At 43.0% G+C, this 21312-nt stretch overlaps 1 protein-coding gene across 3 annotated transcripts; it reads right to left on the bottom strand.

Annotated features, from left to right (window-relative positions):
- Positions 1-454: 454 nt before the first annotated feature.
- On the bottom strand, positions 455-21044 carry upf2 (UPF2 regulator of nonsense mediated mRNA decay). Of its 3 annotated transcripts, none has more exons than XM_085138104.1 (21): positions 20921-21044; positions 18145-18513; positions 16286-17065; positions 16055-16215; positions 15775-15966; positions 15545-15694; positions 14458-14561; positions 14281-14366; positions 14063-14171; positions 13832-13945; positions 13414-13530; positions 12874-13263; positions 11244-11519; positions 10890-11073; positions 8884-9038; positions 8396-8500; positions 8194-8292; positions 7107-7271; positions 5012-5153; positions 3670-3790; positions 455-1165 (listed from the first exon to the last, which is right to left on the bottom strand). In XM_085138104.1, the coding sequence occupies exons 2-21, from the start codon at positions 18510-18512 to the stop codon at positions 1156-1158; spliced, it is 3828 nt and encodes a 1275-aa protein (XP_084994230.1). In that variant the 5' UTR covers position 18513; positions 20921-21044; the 3' UTR covers positions 455-1155. The 3 variants fall into 3 exon arrangements, with proteins under 3 accessions (XP_084994230.1, XP_084994231.1, XP_084994229.1); XM_085138105.1 differs by having other exon boundaries at positions 455-1162; XM_085138103.1 differs by lacking the exon at positions 455-1165 and adding an exon at positions 3148-3560.
- Between the last annotated feature and the right edge of the window lie 268 nt (positions 21045-21312).

Genomic DNA, 21312 nt, shown 5'->3' with positions numbered 1-21312 from the left:
TGAAGACAGTTGTGTTAAGGTATTTTGTTTAGGAATAGAGACCTTTGTAACGTCTTCTTATCCTCCATCTTAAATCTCCGGTCAAAATGTCTGGTGTTCACATTAAACTAGACAAAAAAATTCTAATAATGAGGTCAGTGTTTTGAGCCAAAAGCACAGGCTCCATCCACCGGCTTAGGAGGGGCAGCCAATCAGAAGACAGCTGGCTTAACTGTGAATCATGCAAAGCTACTCTGAGAGGATCCAAGAATAATTACATGAAGCAGGAAATGAGACTAATAGGTCGCCTTTAAAGGTCTTGCTATAATCTGTAGAGTGTATAGGAGAGTATGTACCTAATCAATAACAATTATGTGATGATTAGAAATGAACTGTAATGAACTCTAGAAAATAACTGTGACATACGTCTTTTAAAAATGTAACTGTTGATCAAAAAATACCTGTGAGACATATCCACGGTTTCATTTTTATTTAAGTAAAACTAAGAAGCGACACAAAGCTATAAATCAGCTCGTTGCACACCCTCGGTCGCTGTTTGATTAGCGCGTCTTTCTCTGCATCACTGGTCAGTTTACGAACACCCAACTCATTCGTCTTTTGCTGCTTCGCACAGAATTGGACCGAGCTGTTCATGGAGTCAAAAATCAATCAATCAAACAAACAAACAAAAAAAATCCCTTGCTAGTCTCGTGTAAAAGTTGTGCACTCGCAGATTTCAACTCCTAAAGACGAGTCACTTTTTCCTCTGCCTGGTGCAGTGGTGGCAGCAGGTGAGCCGATCTCGCCTCTCCCCGCCTGTCTTGCCATCAGTCTGCAGGTCAGCTGTTTCTAATTCGTTCTCTGGTTCAGACAGTTGTGTTTTTTTGTCATCTCAGGTAACAGACAAAAAAGAAAGAGAGCCACCTGTCTGACCCCCTGACCTCTGACCCAATTCCCTGCCCCTGTCATTTTTTCTTCTCCTTCTCCTGTGTGTGTTCATGTCAGGGGTTTGGTCTGTCCCCAGCTTCAGGGGGTGTCTGGAGAACTCGTTCCCTTGTTTTCGACCGGTTTCCCTTCCGATCTTCTCGTTTTCCTCTTGCGCTCTCTCTCTCTCTCTCTCTTTTGCTGGTTCATTCTCTCTCTGCCTCGCTCGCTCAGCCTGGGCCCAGACTCCCATCAGCGTCTCCTGGAGGACAGAGCAGGACATTTACTGCAGAGGTGCTGAAAGTAAAGCTAAAGCCTGACCCCTTCAAAATAAAACTACTGTAAAAAAACATTTCTGTTAAATAAAATTAAAATAAAAACCAACCAATTCAGACAATTTTTTGAACTTGGAAAACCTAAGACAAAATAACAGAAGAAGTTTTTGTATTTACTTGTTATTACAAATCTGAACGTTGAGGTTTCGATTATCGAGGTTTCCGATGATTTTTTTTTTTTTTTGTAACGGTATGGTGGTGGATTGGCCAGATGCTGGCCGATGTGTAAAAATAACTCAGTTGTTTGGTGGTGGCTATGGCGGCGCTTCCACAGAGGCCAGCAGGTGGATGAGGGAAGGGGGGGCAGGAGGAGGAGAGACGCGAGGCGGCCGCCGGTCCGAGTGTCAGGTGAACTGAACTTCAGGTAAGAAGTTATGACCTGCAGTCTGTCTGGGTCAGATATAAACCAAGTTTAGGTGTATTGTTGTGAGGAGACCATAAACAGCATTTGCATTTTCTGTTGTACAGTTCATTTGCTGTTATGGAGTTCTTGTTACGGACAAAAAGTGTCTTTTTTTGTTTCAAAATAGCTGATAACTATTTGCTGATAGCTGCCAACATCTGCAAACAAATATAATTCTATAAAGTTGTTCTATATAGTGTGTAACTGTTCATATAGAGTCTTATTAAATTTATTGCTAATGCAATCATATGGCACATTGACTTCTGAGGAAATTTTAGATGGCACTCATCAGAAAGGTTGCCGACCCATGATCTACAAGACTGAGCGTCAGCTACTTTCAAAAAGTTTATTTTCTATACTGATTTTACTAAAACCATCTACTAAATCTATCACTGAAAACAAAAAAACAAAAAAACGTAAACATTCACAACTAAACTGAAATGACCAAACCTGCTCCTTAAATATATGAAAAACGCTTTTCCTGCTCAAGTTTCTTTTTTAATGTCTGGATTCCTCTCTTGACTTTGGGGTTTTTCATACATCAGTTAAATGATTGAGGTAGTGGACAGACTATTTGTGTGTTATATAAAGTAAAAGTGCTGTTTTTGTACATAGAGTCTGGTGTGTCTACTGTTTGCTCTTAGCATCGGGACAGAAATATTAGAACAGGATGTATTTGTTTTTCAGACACCGAAAAAAAAATTTTTTCATTATGCTCTAAGTCCAAGATTTCTTTGTTTTTTGTTCTCCATCACCTAAAAGCTCCACCAACCGGCAGCAGCTAACCTCTAACTGTGGACTACAGAGGCTGTTTAGAGCTTTTAATGTGAAAACAGCTTCCTGCTGCAGATGGAAATTCAGTCTTGAAGTCTGACGTCATTAGCAGTTTTCAGTTCCAAACTCTGCTTCAGGTCCCAAAGTAGTCAAACAAACACTGCCACATCACTGAGTTAGAAGTTAGCAAGGAGTTAGCTCGCTAGTTTCCACCTTAACATGATATACCATTTTCTGACTGAGGAATTTCTGAAAAAAAAAACAAAAAAAAAAAACATAAAGCTCTGCTATCACTTCTGACATAAATGAAGACAGGAAACTAAACAGCAGTGACGTTTGTATGGATACTCAAGTTGGGCTAGCTGGTATATAATGATGTGGTATGTGGTGGCTAGCTACAGAGCTATGGTTAGCATAACATAAACACAGTAAAGCTGGAGGATGAACGCTAACTTTTTTCCACTGGAAAAAAAGTTCACACGAGGGTTCCTGATGGTTAGGGACAAATGCAATCGCATGGCAGGATGCTGTAAACAGACCAAACTTCAGTCAGGAGAACAACTGTTAAAATTCATTCATAATACGAGGTTAGTCATTAACATACTGCTGCATTGGCTGGTTTTAAAAGCTAAGCTTTAAAATGAACAGTGGTAATAAAAACTGAGAGAGGCCAACAATAATCAATGACTATTTGCAAAATAGAGCAAAGTTAAAGAGGAGTAGAATATAATAGTTTTTGTTTTTTAAAAGCCACTCAGATATACCGTCATAATAATAACGTCTCGTGTTGTGCTTTGGTTTTAGAGATACAACAAAGATGCAGGAAGCGGTGTTGATGTCAAAATGTAACCAGGAAGTGATCTTTATTTGCAGACTTCAATTTTTAAAGGGGAAAAAAAATAACTAAATAAGCTTACTTGAACTCTCTGCTCTAAAAAAAAAAAGAGATTCAGTGAAAATAGGAACAAGATGTCCTCGATACTGAGGTTTTTTGCTTGCTAAAGCCTCGCCTCTGGACTGCTGCAGCTCTGGCTCTTTTAGCCTACTCCAACTCATATCTTTGGTTTCTCTCCTGCTTCTCCTGCCTGTCTCGCCTCTCCTGCCTGTCTCGCTTCTCCTGACTTTCATTTCTTGCTCTTTTCTCTCTGTTCAAAGAGACACCAACGAGGCACTTTCAGTGCACAGTGAACTTAACACACACAAAACTGACACAACCTGTAGCCAGACTGTCGCCGATTGGGGACCGAGCCTCACCTTCCTCCGGTCTTGAAGATGAGGTCGGCGTTGGGAGCGCCTTTCGGGTGCTGGTAGCGGGGACGGCGCTCCCGGTTGGTGTTGGCTGGAGCCGGACGCTGGGCCAAAGACTGCATCATCTCTGTGACATGGAGAGGAAAAGGAAAGTTCAGTCAGAAAACTGATATGAAAAATATTTCACATTTCAACAGTTTATGACAAGGAGGAGACAAAAACCAAAAACAAGCAGACACAAACTGGTGACTAATAAAAAACTACGAGCATGGATGACTGATCTTGTCCTCTGTGTTAGCAGTTATTATGGCTTTTATCAGGCCGCTGCTGAATACATGTGTGTGAATGGGTGGATGACTGGATGTATAAAGCGCTTTGGGGTCCTTAGGGACTAGTAAAGCGCTATACAAATACAGGCCATTTACCATTTACATGAACAGGAAGCACGTCCAGTGGCCTTACGCTTAATTTAAGCTTCTGTGTTGAGCCTACCTGCAACCTGCGAGGGGCATTTGTTTTTGGGGTTTTTTTTGTTGCCCTGCAGCTTCACCAACAGAACACTGTCATTCAAGTTGATTTAAAACGATGTGACTACGGTGAAGATTTAACATGTATAAACTGCACCTTAGTGGAATAAAATCAGCAACGTCCAGGACTGAACTACGTGGAACCAACAACTAGCAAAACCTGCAGTTCCACTGATGGCCACTAGCCAAACCCACAGACTTTCACATTTAAATGACAAATTTACTGCATAAATAAAAAGCCTAGTTTGGTCTCCATAGCTTCTTTAGTCCTTGTTGACTTTAAATCACTACAAATGGATTTGTTGTCATTTCCCTTAGAGGTTTCACTCAGAGCCAAATTATATTTAACCACAGACTTGTTGCCTCTACTGAAAACATCCCCCTGCAAAGGCCCAGTCTGAACCCATAAACCTCCTACTACTAAAGCTCCTCTGAGGTAAGTAGAGGTAAGCAGAAAGTGAAGGTTTATCAGGACTCTTACATTTCTAGAGTAATTATTAGAAGCCAATAAAAACCTAATACCTTGAAAAAAATGAATCAAACTCATGCACTCACCTTTTAACCACACCCGCCGACAATACACAACTATAATAATCTGTGCAGATTTAAGGTGGAAATGAACCAGCTTTTTCTTGTCAGTGTGACCTTGCACAGAGAAAGAACTTCAAAGGACTCACTGGGTAAGTGAAACAACACACCCTGATTTCAGGTCAAAGGTCACCGTTTGCTTTCACAGATCAGATATGAAACAGAAGCCGATCCACTCGTGTAACCTGGGCAAATGCGGTAACAAACAATAAACAAACAGTTTCCATGGTTACCCTGGTAGTCCTCCTGCTCCTGCCGCTCATTGATGTCCAGAGTGAGCTTTTTCATTCTCATGCGCTCCTCCTGCTCGGCCTGCTGCTGGTTGAAGTGATTCGCCGCCAGGTGGGAGGAGAGCGGCACGTTCAGGATCTTATACTGTTCAGGAGAATGAAAGACAGTTTAGCTGGACAAAGGCATTTTTTTATAAGTTTACATTCCGATAATTCAACAGCATTGTTTAAAGTTATCATTTTGTTTCAAATCGTAGATTAATTATTTATGCTCGGATCAGCTCGTAAGTTGCAGAGTGCCCTCTGGTGGATAAACTACGCAACATCAACACTAATAACCTGGCTGAAGGGTGTTTCTCTGGTCTCATCTGTGCTTTTTAAATAGTATTCATCCATCAGATACCGATAGATGTCTCTCCATGTCTATCCGGTATCTGATAGAAGTTGATAGTGACATATCAGCTCAGTCTTTTTGTGTAGGCGTCGCTGCTCAGCCCCCCTCGGCTCTGTCGATGTACTGTTGGCAACTTGCAATTTATTGTCCCCAAAGAGAAAGTTTGTTTCAGGACTCAAAGTATAAAGCATAGTAGTATTTCAGTCAGGTTCTAGTAATTACAGCATAGCATTTTTAAAAACGAGGAGAGACCGGTCGACTGAAGCAGAGCTTCACCTTCAGACAGATGGAAAACGGTAGAGGGCTCGAAGAAGCGTGCAGAAAGGAAGCTTCTGACAGTCTTTCTGTAGGGTGTACTCTGCGGCTTTCTTTAGGCCAGAAAGTGATTCATCTTGTGAAGTTACAATAGTGTTTGACTGACAGCAGAATTTCTCACTCCCTGAAAACTGATATCAGCCCCTCAACTGGCTGAGCCTGAGATTTCTAGAGCTACAGATCTCTCAGACACGCCGACAAAGACGCCCTATGTGTGTTGGCGTTTCTGGCAGCTGTTTTTCAAGCAGGCTGAAGGCTGTATGAAACCTCTGTGCACAGGCGGAGTGCTGGACACACCCAGCAGCACAACAACCAGCCTCTGCCCTCAAACCACACATTCCACCACGCAGCGGCTGGCCTCAACACACACACACACACACACACACACACACACACACACACACACACACAAGGACACACACACACACAAGGACACACACACACACACAAGGATACACACACACACAAGGACACAGGTGTGTTTCTGTATGTGTGTTAGGACGCCTGCTGACATACACACAGTTTTTTCCATCTATAGTGCTGAAACTGTTTCTCTCAGGAAGCCTTACATACATAATGGGCACAGTTAGAGAACACAGAGGGGCATTTAGCAGGAAATTTTCCTCAGAGGGACATGAAGACCAGAAACGGAGCAAAAAGAGACTCATTAGTGTACCAACATCCACCTCAGGGGTGCAAACATGACACTGAATGATAAAGCTGCTGAATCAACTTCAGACAGAAGCAACATCAACGGTCCTGCAGAAATGCCCTCCCTAGAATAGATAGACACTGAAACTGGCTCAGATAAAGTACACACACACACACGCACGCACACACGCACACACCCAGAGTCAACATTATTAAGCATTCGTTTATGCACACCACCTCCTTAAAGAACAACCAGGATGAACTTTAAAATTGTTCATCCTGCAGAGAACAAATTAGCAGAGCTAGCAAACACATAGGCTGCTTTTGTGAACTACAGGAACTACAGTCCTGCACTCTGTGAGTGGCGGCTAAAGGAGATCGTTACTGTAACCTGCACCAGAACCTGCAGTTGCAGGAGCGAGAGCTGGTTCATGGTGCAGACAGTTTTCACACCTGATCGCTTCATCGCCATTACGTGTAAATTGTTAATGTGGAATATTTTAGAAACCTTAAGTGCAGGACTCAGTGTACCCTGCAGGATCATTCCACAGAAGATTGGCCAAATAACTGTAGCATACTAATCGAGTTACAAACCCATAGAAGATTATTTTGGCCGAGAAGGGTAGAAGATGAACCCGGTATCAAAATGTGGTTAAAAAAAAACAACAACAACAAACTGCTGTGACCAGCCTGATTTTTAAAGAACTGCAATAGCTTGGCACATAGATGCCACCTTACCTGCTGCTTATTGCCTTTGCGAGTCAGCATGACAAACTGCATGGTATCAGAGATGTCCGAGTCTCCCTCGCTAATGCATGGCTGTCCCTTCTTCAGCTGACTCTTCAGCTGCAGAGGAATGGCAACATCCAGCTGGTGCACCTTCACCGCCTCGCCGCTACGCTGCTGCAGGGACACAACACACAGTGAAGAGTCAGTCTGCGAGGTCTGGATCAAAGCTGAGGAGACCTGTACTACTCTATGTTTTCTTATGTTTGTAAAGTGCTTCTTTTCACTGAGCAAATTCATCATGTCCACAATATCCCATCATTATCTGGCTTACATCAGCAAGATGGCTACCAATGCCATAAGGCTACCTGGGTTTCAATCTAGCTATGAGCATGTTTACATAAAAGAGACAAAGAAAAACAGTGTAATAAAGGCCAAAAGCTACAAATCTGCTGTTAAAAGAAAAACGCTGCATGAGGCTATGAAACTGTGCACGCGTTTTTAGTCGTTATTATGAGAGACAGGACAAGTAATGAAAACACTTCAAATAATAATGTTAAGCAGATTCATCCAGACAAAGAACTTAAACTTTCATATATCTGCACAGCCAGGCTCAAGGAATCTTCCTGAATGGTGACGCTCGTTTCCAGTGAACTGATTGCGCAGAAAGCAGTGATTTTGTGCACATCCATCTCTTATCCGGGAGACAACCTGTTCTGAAGCAGGTTAGGCGAGCACTTAAGTTACCATGGTGATGTACCACAGTAATAATGAATCCTGAAAATCCAGGGTTACCCCTGCTTCATGCTACAGGCTTCACCTCTCCCTCTGTTTATAAATTTCAAGTTAATGGGAGAAAGCATACCTAATCTTTTGACACTCTTGTAAGTTAATGGAGTGGACATAAGTCTGAGCCTGTGATACACCAGCTTCTGTCTGAGGGACATCATAAAGATTCTTATCTCCTGATTACACTCATCTCTTTGATGTTTTTAGAATTCAATCAAAAATTCAGAGTGCATGCGCGCGTGTGTAAGTCAGTAAAGCCTTTTGTAGCATAAAAGTACTTCATGGCCAGTGTGGCGGCAGGACGCTATACCTGCAGGTTTTCCAGCATCATCTTGTCCAGAGCCTGAATGAAGTCCTCGTCCTCAGCGCATGCCACGTGCTTCAGCCCGCCGCCACGGATAGTCACCTCCTACACACACAGGCAGCAAATCAACATCAGCAAAAGCACAAATCTTTAAACCAACAAAATGTATTAAATCTGGATTTATACACAGACATTTCCCATTGCTTACATTGTTCTCCTCGTCAGTCTCGTTCTCCTTGTTGGAGTCGGTCAGGTAGTCCGTGTTCTCTTCTTCCTCTTCCTCCCTCTCCTCCTCTTCATTCTCTGACCCTTCCTGTTGGAGAAAAAAAAACCCAAAACAAAACAAAAAAAAACTGTCATAGCTATATTTCTGTTTTTGCTGGCCATGCAGCTCTCAGGCTTTTTGATCTGCAGCCGGGTGTGCATGAGTGTGCGGCCGTGTTGGATGTGGGGGTATTATCCGAGTTCACCTGATGTCCAGGAGAATACTGCGGTGGGTACCTGACCACCATCTTGGAGTTTTGAAACCAGATGTTTCACTTCTGGGCACTGGGCTCCACCGCCCTATGCTAGACGCCACTGTTAACTTTAGACTTTAGACTAGGGTTGAATATTTAGCATTTCCTGTAAGTTTGTTCTGTTGCAAGATGGATTTTGTTTGAGGAAGAACGCCAGAATGGGGGCGTCAACACTCACATCCTCTTCCTGTTCGTTCATTTCGCTTTCATTGCCTGACTGCTCTTCGGTCTCGGCGCCTCCCTCTTCATCATCGTCCCCGTCATCATCTTCCTCGTCAAGACCCTCCCCTTCGCTCATGGCACTGGAGCGGCCGTCCTTCTCCATGGCCAGACCTGCACAAGAAAACGTGGAAAGATTCCTCTTTAGGACACGTAAGACTAAAACAATCAGGAGAAATTATATCATAAATGCCTCCGAGCCCAGCCCAGCCTGGGAGAGCAGCTTTACTCAAACAAAACCCTCAGTTATATATAGAACAAATATTCCAGACGAAAATTGTTGTTTCTATGCAGCTCGTCACAGAGCATAATTATGCAAGAAAAGGTAACGGCGAAGAAATGAAGTCTGGCAGTGGCGTGGAGTGGAAGATCAGGTCTTGTGTGACTCAAGGACTGAGGAATGTCCGATCCTGGTTGAAGTATGAAAGGTAACAATAGCTCCACTGTTTAGCTTCAGGGGCCTTCATCAATCACTCTCCTCTCCTACATTCCCACACACAAACACGCGCTTACTGCTTATCTACCTGCATAAAGGTTTACACACATAAACACAACAGTGATGGAAAGCTGCTGATTACATGTACTTTTATACAGTTTTGAGGTATTTCTGGCTTGTGCTGCTAATCACACCGATGGGGATGTATTAGCAAAGCAGCTGTTAACCTTATCTCTCTCCCATTAATGCCTCTTTGGAGGAATCCAACTCCACGGAACTACTCCCCCCCCCCCCCCCACTTTTACTCTAAATAACTGAGTACTTTACAGCTCATGTATCTGTACTTTTACTTGAGTACAGGATCTGCGAGGGTGTCCTGCTCTCAGAGGGCGCAGCTGTGGTTTACATTTTTTCTCAGCACATTCCAGGTCAACACCTTGAAACTGTTAAACAAAGCTCACGTTGCTGCGCTGTTATCAGGCCGCAGAATCAGATACACCTGCTGCGCAAACACTTCCTTCTTCCTCCTCTCCAGATATCATCGTCCTGATTGTGTTTTGGTTTTTACATACCTGAATATTCATATTGTCTCTGAGCTCAGATTCTGTGTCGTAAAGATTGTAGTTTCGGGGTTCGAGAAAGAGGTGTTAGGGGTTGCAGCTTATTTACACCTCAGTGGTGAATCTTAACCTCCTAAGACCCGAACTCTTTCATGGCATACATTTTTAATTTCTCTTTGCTATTTGGGCTGATTGGGACCTGATGAATGTAAAAACAAAGAATTACCTGATTTTTTTTAACCTGATTTTTGTTTCTGAGAAAAATGAGATCCACATATGAGGACATCCGTTTTAAATTTTGATAGAACAGTGGCGTATAATGTCCTCGTAAGTGGATATCAGGCTGTTTTTAATTATTTTCAGTGGGCAGATTTATAAAAAGATGTTCATCATTATTAAAAAGAGTGCTAGAAGAGGTGTACAGACAGCACTTGAAAGAAAATCTCTAAATCGTCACATTTCAGACACTCAACAGACAAAATGAACAAAACATTATTTTTCTGTCTGATTAACTGCTTTTTTGAAGTAGTGCAAGATTATTTAGACTCCTGTCGGTTGAATAGGTTTAGTCAGCAAAACAAATGAGTGCATGTCACATGTTTTATCACCAGCACACAAATGCATCTTTGGTGAGATCAGATCTCTCGAGGTTATCAGGCTAGATTAAACTGAGGTCCAGAGGAAGTCTGAAACAGTCGTCATTGATTTTAAAAGATCCTTCCTGAAGTCTCTGTAATGAGTGGGAGTGCATGTATTCGGCATTTTAAACAATGAGTTCAAACCTGTTCGACAGACAAAGCAGAGGGAGAGAGAGGAGTGACACAGCATGCTCGCTTGCCCTCCCACACACTGGGGAATGCTGCTCTGCCAGGACAACGGAGAGGAACCAAACTGGCAACACCAGCTGCTACACCAACGGCGTCATGCTTCACGCACATTAAAGATGATTACTTAGCGTCACCCTCCTACCTAGTTTGACGAGCACTTCTCTCTCCAGGTCGCTGACTTGCTTGATGGCCTCCTCCAGGGAACTGCTGAGCCTCATCTTAGGCCTGAGCAGCTCCAGCGTGTCGCTGATCATGTAGTCGATGTCGATGGGGAACGGGTGGTCCTTGGTCCACACGTCCAGGCTCTTTTTCCACCATATGTACCGCTGCAGACACACAACAACATCACACTTTACCCCTGACCAGAATGCCTCCTGGGCAGACCTCACAGGTCTGCCAAACTCAAAACAGTGACAAGGTGATTATACCCAGTAGATTTACAGAAAATATCAGGGTTCCCAAACATAAAGTATAGGCACTTTAGGAGGTTACGTGCCTGGAAGTAGATGAGGAAACAGTCTAGCTTCCTCTTGCTGGAGCCTCGATCGAAGTATTGGCCGCAGGTATCAAGCAGGGTGCAGACCAGGCGGATGCGGAACAAATGCTCTGGGGGGTCCAGAGGGCTGGGACTGCCGTCCTGATTCACGCCGAAGGAGATGAAGGAGAAGAGGGTGCGGAAAATGACGGCCGACTCCACCATGCGGTAGTTGTAGAGCTCGCCCAGGAACTTGGCGCTGCTGATCCGCCGCTGGTTGAACTTGGGCTGGTTGACCTAGGAAGGAAACAGCGAGGGAAGAAGAGGAGATCCTAAATTGAGATGTCCAACAATATAATATAGGATGCTGCAGGGGAGAAGAAAAAGAAAATGGAGGAAAATTCTTAAAGCTTTTTGCTGCAGGGCTCAAGACCGCCAACGTCCTGGTTGCTAGGAAAAATGCTTGAATTTCGACTGGCTGGACTGTTTTGAGGTCAGATGGAGGCCAGATCAGGGTCAAAGGGTAAGCATGGCTTCTAAAATATGCAAGTAAGCATTTGCAGCTGTGACACAGGCACAACTGTTTGTGTTCAATTATTTTTTTGTAAAATCACAACCTCAGCTGAGCAAATGGAGTCCGACAACATTCCAACGTGTCCTGCAACACGTAGCAGACACAAATGACACAGCAACACAGGTGTCCGCTTCAATCAGCTGCCAGTCAAGCAGATAGCATCGGGGTTTCTTGATCGTCCTGTCCATTCAATGCTCCTGATCTCACCTCTCCTGCACTAAACGTCCCAAATATGTGACACACGAAGCATCTGCAGCTTCAAGTTACAGCGAGTTTAAAGACGTCCAGAACAGTTATTACAACTTAAAAAAAAAACAAAACAAAAAAAACCTCCTCAGGTTTTCATTTTTAATTTCCGCTTTTTAGTTTTGCAAGTAAAAACAACATCTTTAATTTAGTTTTTAGTATTTCTTTTTAAGATAACTGCAATTAGTTTGTAGCCTTACATGAACATGAATAATTTCTATCACTCGACTGGAGATCCTTTTTATTTTTTGTGTGTAAGCAAACATCAGGCCCAACTGAAACAGTTTTCCCAACATGTAAAAAAAAGAAAAAAAAGAAAAGAAAATGTAGGAAATAAATACATTCAAGAATATAAAGAACACCCACTCTTTGGCACTTATTAGTGAAGCATGAATAAAAAAAAAGGACTAGATTTCTCAGGAGAAAGCTGAAGAGAAATAATATCAACAGCAAGAAGGAGCAACGTCCTTCTAGCTTCTTCGATATGATCTCTGACTGAATGTGACCGGAGTGAAAGTAAACTAGCGAGCTCGAGAGAGAAAAAGAAAGCAAGCTTCGCCATGGTCTGATCTTTCCACAGTCTGCAGTTAAATAAAACCTTTTGCACACATTCAGTCTGCTCATTGTCATGGATACCAGAACGAACATTTTGGGTCAGCATCAGACTGATAATACATTCCAAATATTGGGCCAGTGCATCCCTAATGGCAATAAATATAGAAATTACTGATCAGAGAATCAAATTACGGTCCTATAAACTACTAAGGGCTCAGTTAAGGATGAAACACAAAAGCATATCTTGTTTTCAGACTTGATTTTGCTTCTCCTTACCTCCATTCCAAGCCGGATGTCCTCCAGGACACCATCCACCACGTGGATCCCCACGTCCTCCTGGTAGGCCACCAGGCCAGCCAGCAGGTTGGCCACACAGTGGATGCTGTTGTACTTCACGTTCCAGATGTTGACCATGCAGCAGATCAGGTAGCTCTTCACCTCGGGGTCCTGCCATGGCAGCTTGCGCATCTGCCTCAACACCTTCTCTGTGGTGACCTTGGATAGGTCCTTGTAGAGCAGTTTGCAGATGTACTCCTGCAGCGGCGGCCTCTTCTTCTTCACCGTCTTCTCCATGGGCGGTGGGTTGCAGTAGTAGTAGGCGTTCTCCACCATGGTCACGTAGCGGGCATCAAGGTGCTGGGCCTGCTTTTTGCGCATCATTTGTTCCTGGAGCACACATGGGACAAAAGTCAGGCTAAAAACCACTCATTTATCTTTATATTCAAATATTTTCTCTGTTTTTGTCCTTTTCTATATCACATTCTAGTTATCTGCTTCAAAATGAACAGAAGCCCAGCGAAGAGGACCAGTACTGACCAGCAGGACACTGGTGCGCAGGTGAGAGTCGGGGGATCTGAAGAGGAAGCGGCCGCAGGTCTCCAGCAGTGTGCAGGCCATCTCTATGTGATGGTGCGTAAAATCAGACAGCAGCATCTGGAGGAGAAGGAGACATGGACAGAAATCTATAACAGCTAAGCTGGAGGTCGTCTCGCCGGCTGTGTTGTTATTCTGATGCATGCACACATGCACAGAGCCCTGGAAGCATTTCCTGCTTATTATCACAGTGAGGATGAAGGTAAGTAAGTTTAGTTTTTCACATCTTCATCTTAATGTGGCATTTTGTTTGTGATCTGATTGGATGAGCAGAGATGTTGCTAAAAGTGTTTGTTTTTTTGTACAGGGATTTAAAGACAAACAGCCTGATGTGACTCAGACAGTGGCTTCTTTCACCCACCTTGAGACACTGAAGTGTGTCTGTCTTCGAGAACATCTTGAACTTGGCCAACTCGCCGATAAATCTGACGGTTTTATTCTTGGTCTCGATGTTGATCTGATCCTTCTTCCGAATCTAGAAACACAGATTCGATTCATAATGTTGGCAAGTGTTTTTAATGCAAACATGATGGAAAAAAGCAAAGTATGACAAATCTATTTAAAACCTGATGTAAGTGAGCAGAGGACCTACATGAAACCTGAAGTCTCCCTTCAGCATGGAGCACAGGTCCTCCGCCACGTCTGACATGCATGGATGCAGCGTCGCCACCAGACGAGAGTAGAAGGGCAGGAGATCCAACCTGCAAGAGGAGAATGACTCAGTGCACCTCTCATAATCACACAATCAGTCATGATGATAGCACCCCCTTGTGGTGATTAAAGGTAAATGCTAAAACAGATGAAACCTACCTCTGTCTGGGGACAGTGAAGAGAGCACGGACAAGCTTCCTCCTGTTAGACTTGGTGTTCATGTTCATGCAGAAGTCCATGGCAGCCTGTAGGAATCACCAGAGCTCATAAACCTTTACAAACTATCCAACATCTGGAAGCTCATTGTTTTCCTTTGATCAGTGTGTCTGTCCTCACCTTGTCTATGAGGTCTCTGTTGACACAGTTGGGAAGCTGCTGGATGAAAGCATCCACGATTAGCTTCAGGTGAGACCCCGTGTTAGCTTCCTCGTCCTCTTGTTCTGCACAGACACAAACAAATGTTCACTTTGTATGCAGTTCAAATTAAACCAATGCAATGTGTATGTTCCACTTATTGTTCATAGTTTTGTCTATACAAGGATTTCTGCACCATTTTAAAAACTCAAAGTATTAGGCCACATCTCTTAATCTCTGAATTCAGGTATTTTTAGTCCTATATCCAGGCAGTCTTCCTTTTTGTAAAACAAAAAAAGAGGATGCCACTACTGCAACTAGTCAGTTCATAAGATTTCTTACCTCCTAGATATTACAAAATCAACTGTGAGCACTGCTTCTGTGAATCAACTGCCCCCATCTCATCCTGTTCCCGTCATCCTCCTCTGTCACACCAACCCTTGTACGTCCTCCTTCACTACATCCATCCTTCCTCTCTAATTTTCTTTTCCTTCTGCAGCTTCTTTTCCTTATTGTCCTCTGCAGCTCCATCTTCATCATCCTTTATCTGCTATATCCACCAACCCTCCTCTGCACATGTCCAAACCACCTTTCTGTCCACTGTTACACTTCTGACCCAAGCATTAGGTAAATTCATAAATTCCAAGCTGTAGAACCTACTCGCAGAAGACCCAGTAAATCTCACAGACTGCCTAAAAGATGGAGTAGGTGCCATCTAGTGGTCTACAAAAAAACAAAGCCAATACTTGAGTGACTTAAGCCTGCATTTCTTCTAAAGGCCAGCAGAGAGTGCTTCTGCGAGCTGTTAAAGAAGCTGTATAGACGTTTATGATGAAGCAGCCTTTGGCTCCTCTGATCTTTGACCTCAGTAATCATTTTCCTGATGAGTTTATGGGCTAGTTTTAAGTCCTATTGTTTATTTAGTAAATTATAGTCTAATCAGATTAAAGGACAAACTGGTGTATTTTCATTGGCTAACTTGTGATTAAACACTGTCAGCCAATGAGCATGAAGTAACACATCATCATAGAAGTAGTGCAGTAGCTGTTTTCTGAAAAATCCTGTTTACCTTGCTCATCGAGCAGTTTTTTGGCCAGCTCTTCATTTTCCACCTCGTCTGGTCCCTCTAGTTCAAGAGGTTCATCTGTGATGTCCAGAGCCTCGAGCTCCAGCTCCAGCTCCTCTGTTGTGCTGCCCGCATCCTTCCCCTCTCTGCCATCTGAACCCAACAGCAGTACGGTCAAAACAAAGTACACAAATCTCTTCCTTTTTTGTAAGCATGGGTGTTTTATAACATACCTTTGGCATCCTCTTTCTCTTTGCCCTGACTGCTCTTCTCATTGTCCTTAAAGAGGATGGCGGGCACAAATGCCTTCAGGTCCACCAAGTTCTCATAGAAGTTACGAGCGTCTTCGTCTTCCCAGATTCCTCCCTCCAGGTCGTACTCTCCAGGCTTCCCGGGGGTGAAGATGTCGATCCCGGGGCCGTGCTCTGTGACAGCAGAGCCGTGATAATATCAGATATTAACAAAAAATTGACAGGGTATAATATGAAGAAAAAAAAATGTGAGGCCACACACCCTCCTGCACAGTCTTGTCCTGAGGCAGCTCGGGCATGTTTTCGTCCAGCAGATCAGCCAGAGACTGAGTGTTGGCCAGCAGCTTCTGGTAGGAAGTGGCAAATTCCTCGTACTGCTTGTGTCGGTCCTCGCTCAACTCTCCTTTGGAATGCAGGATCCGCCTGAAGAGGACAAAAAGTTAGGTACGCTCAAACAATCACGCAGTGGTTTCCCATAACAGCTGAACCTCACCTGTTCTGTCTCTCAATGTTCTGCAGCTCCCGGTGGTCCTTCTTCAGGTGTTTGGTGAGAGATGTAAAGTATTCCCGCAGAAGATTCTGGAAGGGCTGCTGCTTCTCACTGCTGATGATCTCACTGGGAGGGAAAGCCAAGCCAAACTTCTCGGCCGCCAGTTTCACCTTGCGGGGCACCAGCCCAGCAATGTCGTCCCCGCAGTGCTTACAGAAGCTGATCACAACGGAAACATGGGTGTGCGTCTCGCGGTCAGCCCCAATTATGTTTTTTAGCTGCTCGTAAATGAGCGAGAGACCCTCTTTGTCCGTGAAGAGACCGACAATGGTGAGCTCGGCGATGAAGCGGAGGTCTGTGCGCAGCTTGCTTACGTTGGGTGCCTTTTCCTCCTTCCTGGCTTCAAAGTGCTTCTTCCAGGCCTGCAAGAGCAACGGGGCAAACTCGGCGTACCTCTGGTGGAAGAGCGAGCACAGATGGACCGCGCAGCCGACATCTGAGATCTTCAGCTTTGCTTCCACAACGGAGCTCACGGCCTCACCAATGTACTTGCTGAGGTTGAGTGAGGCAAAGTCGTTGGAGAGTGAGTCTCGCTGCTGCTCGGTCAGCGTGCGCAGCTTCTTCACGAAGGCGGTGTTCTTTTTAAGGCTCGAGTCCAGGCGGCTAAAGAAGGCCTCTTCAGGACGACCCTCCTGGGCATTCTGGTTCTTGCTGCGCAGTTCCTTCCTACACTGATGGCGCTCCCATGCCTCCTGGTACAGCTGATGCCCCTCCTCCTTCTCCCTGCAGAGATGGGGTGACCCGCAGAAAGAGATGTGATTAAAGCAAGATAGTGAAACCAGCGCAGTTGTTTCGGGTGCTACGGTGGCCCTAAGACTAACATCAGGGGTTGAGATGGATGGTGGTGATCAACTCACCAAAGGTCAAGTCAAACATATACACGCTTGACCAGCAGACACATCACTTCCTCTTATGTTTATTTCTTAAATGAAGGTCATGCTGATATCAACATGCTTTTAAAACATAAAAAAACATGTTCTTGTATCAGATTTTTAAAAGTAGGAGACACAAAAGAAAACTTTCATCTGCACACAGTGTATGACAAACTTTTAACTTAAGGTTTAAGTGGCTGAGCTTTATCACTACATTTTTTTACATGTTACTGTATTAAGTATTTTACACAAAGGCCACATGGAGATATTCAAATAAACTCACCTGATCAGCTTGCATTTGAACTGAACTACGGCCATTTTAAGGAATCTAGACATTTTGTGTAGTTCATTTATTACATGCAAATTTACAGCTTTTAAACTGTGCACAAGCAGATGAAGCACTGATGTGGAGAGGTTTTGTATTTCTAGTACATTAGGACCCCATTAAAGATCATCTTTGAATTCAAAATGTTCTTAATTGACATTTATCTTCAAATTTATTAATGCTAAATTAGAAAAACTACAGAGATTCATCTTGGGATAAAGATGTAGGTCAAATCGCCATTTTATCAGCTCTTATGTAGCCAAATCTCCATTTTATTGTGAATTTTAGTGCAGTGTATTATTCTACAGACTTTAAAACAAGTCTTTGTATGCCTTCCACACTCTTATTATGCTTATATACTAATGAGCCTCAGTATAACCACTGACCAAAATTTGTGCTGGATTTTGACGATAATGTTGTTCTTCTATATGATGTGGAGCAAGATCACAGCCCTGCGCTTGGCAGATTTGTTAACATTGGTGTGTCCACACCTTCCTCCAATAAGTGTGGCTAAGATTAAGTAAGCGGTAGCATTGATCTAAATGGCATTTTAAACATTGCTAAAATCGCCATTAACTCAGAATTTAACAATCAAGATGACTTACTTGAGGAGGGCAGCCTCCTCCTCACGTTGTCTTTTGGCTTCCTCCTCTTTAAGCTTCCTCTCCTGCTCCTCCTGCTGCCTTTTCTCCTCCTCTTCCTTCTTCTTCTGTTCCTCTTCTGCCTTCAGTTTTTCCTCCTCTTTCTTCTTCCGCTCCTTCTCCTCCTTCTTTTTCTTTTCTTCCTCCAGCCGCTTCCTCTTCTCCTCCTTGCCGCCGTCTTTTTTGCCGCTCATTTTGGCCTCGTCTTTGGCCTTGTCCCGAGCAGATGCCGGCCTCCTCTCAGCCTCCCTGTCCTTCTCCTTTTCCTTGTTGCTGAAGGTGCAAACATCTTTCTCATCCATGTTTACTGAGCGCTTGCGTTCAGCAGGCATACTGAGGAAGGACAACGAGAAAAGCTTAATGGCAATAGATGCTGCTGTATAAGTTAAAGAATCATACAACCATCTGTACTTTTTTGAAAATATTTCCATCAGCCTCTTATTAAAATTGAAATATTAATTATCAGCTTTATTATTAAATATTCTGATTTCCTTTGATTCTATTCAACCATCCAATTTAAGAAAAAACCCTCAGGAGGGTACGGAACTTGTTGTCCAGAATCCTCAAATCAACAAACCAACCATTTACGATCAAACAAACTCAGCTTATATGGGTCCAAGTTACATTTACACCGAATAACACAGTCAAGTATAAAAACATTTATACTTTTAATTTATTTTTTTACATGCACATTCCACTGACAATGTGACATACAGTGCTGTACTTTGCAGCTGAGTTTCATTCCTGATGTTACTGAGCTAAGCTGCACATATAACATCTATCTGCAGATAATAGTGCACTTACAACATACTGTAAATAAGAGAATACATGAAAATATGGCACTTGCATTTTAAATTGAAACTCTGATAATAACCTGCTCCCAACACAGTGATGTGTTCAGCATCAGTTACCATGGTGATTTAGCCAGCTAAAAAGAGAGACACTGAAACCTCTGATTTGAATCTCAAGACAGCTCACTAAACCATTCATCTCACTTCAGAGTACACCCCTCTGGACTCCCACTGTGGGTGGGGCTGCAGGTACACTCAGTAGCAGTGAACTAAGTGAGGAAACGATGTACAGTATCTCACAAGTACACCCCTCACATTTTTGTAAAGATTTTATTATATTTTTTCATGGGACAACATGAAAAGTCATGTCTGTTCTGTTTGTAAAAACTTAAAAGTTAAATTTATTTTTTTAAATAAAATAAATAAATAATAATCAAGTGGACCACTTGGAAAAATAAATCCTTTGGGCATTTCTCTTGGCCTTCAGACAATAATTCTGATTGTTACAGTGCTCAACGGAACATTAAAAATAAATAAATAAATCAATTGGGCCATTTTCATTTAGGCATTTACTCACTTTTGTTGGCAGCGGTTTAGGCAATAATGGGTGTGGGTTGAGTTATTTAGAGATGACAGCAAATTTACACTGTTGTACAAGCTGTACACTCACTACTTTACATTGTATCAAAGTGTCATTTCTTCAACGTTGGCCCATGAAAAGACATAACAACATATTTACAAAAATTTAAGGGGCAGACAGATCTATATCAATTCATTTTGAAGATGATTTGACTATCGTTAACACAGACTATCGTTGTACTGCTGTGTGTGAACCGCACAGATAAGCCCAACGATTTCCTGTTTACCTGACACATTAAAACAAATTCAGGATTGATATAAACTAAAAGTCACGTCTAAAAGTCACGTGGGTTACAAGACAAACTGCCAAAGAGTTGGCAGTTTGTCTTGTAACCGGAAGGTTGCCGGTTCGAGCCCCGCCTCGGACAGTCTCGGTCGTTGTGTCCTTGGGCAAGACACTTCACCTACCACCTACTGGTGTTGGCCGGAGGGGCCGATGGCGCGATATGGCAGCCTCGCTTCTGTCAGTCTGCCCCAGGGCAGCTATGGCTACAACTGTAGCTTGCCTCCACCAGTGTGTGAATGTGAGAGTGAATGAATAGTGGAATTGTAAAGCGCTTTGAGGGCCCCGAAAAGCGCTATATAAATGCAATCCATCATTATTATTATTATTATAAAGTCTCCAGACACAAAATGGAGGAAGGGTCATCGTGATGAGATGTCATAAGGGCCTAAAATTAAAAATAATTCAGTTTAATCAAACATTCAGACAGAAACTCCACGTAAACACGGCTGAACGGGCCCTGCAGGTGAGCAGGTAAATCAGGCGAGAAGCTCCTTAAAGCTGACACCTGTCCGCGCGTGTAAACGCCGTTTGGTTCGTGCACGTTTTTAAAAAGAAGAGATTAACGTTAAACGTGTAACGTTGTTCCACTGTAAACGCTACGTTCAACAGAATCAACCTTTTGGGGTTGAACTTGTAATGTTAAAGTCAGCGTGACAGCCGCCCACGCAGACTCCGCCTGTTATCCGCCAAACCTCCGCTACACCTGCGTCAGCCTCCTCCGTGTGAACAGCTTAGCAGAAGCTTCACTTTAAAAGACAAGGAGAAAGCCGCGTTCACAGCGCCCAGCAGACGCTGCGACGTTTTTAAACGAACAAACAAATTTATAACAAAAAAGAGCTAGCGTTAGCACGGCTAGCGAGTTTAGCTCAAATGGACTTAGCGAAAACAGCCACAAACAAACGCTTAGACAGCGCAAAACTGACAGACAGTAATTACAACGCAACTTTACAAACATACAGCAAGCACTCCCTGTTTAGAGAAGCCCAGTTTCTTCTAAATAATATGTAAAGATGAGCGGGGTTACCTGTTAGCCGTAGCAAAACAAACATCGGTTCATCCGTGCTGGTTTCCGGGTGAACAGCATCAGGACCCTCTCATTTTGGAGTTCCAAATTATGCCTGATTAAAAATATATAAGTTACCTTACATTTTCTCCGATACATGAGAGCATTTTTATTCTGGGCCTTCTAAACGATTACCTTAACAATTTAATCTTCACATATATATGTATGTATGTATGTATGTATGTATGTATATATATATATATATATATATATATATATATATATATATATATATGTATGTATGTGTATATATATATATGTATGTATATATATATATATATATATATATATATATATGTATGTATGTGTATATATATATATGTATGTATATATATATATATATATATATATAT

Source organism: Neolamprologus multifasciatus, chromosome 17 (genome assembly GCF_963576455.1).
Source record: "Neolamprologus multifasciatus chromosome 17, fNeoMul1.2, whole genome shotgun sequence".
In the NCBI taxonomy this organism is placed as follows: domain Eukaryota; kingdom Metazoa; phylum Chordata; class Actinopteri; order Cichliformes; family Cichlidae; genus Neolamprologus; species Neolamprologus multifasciatus.
The sequence above is the reverse complement of the archived record's forward strand: the minus strand, read 5'-3'. Positions and strand labels throughout refer to the sequence as shown.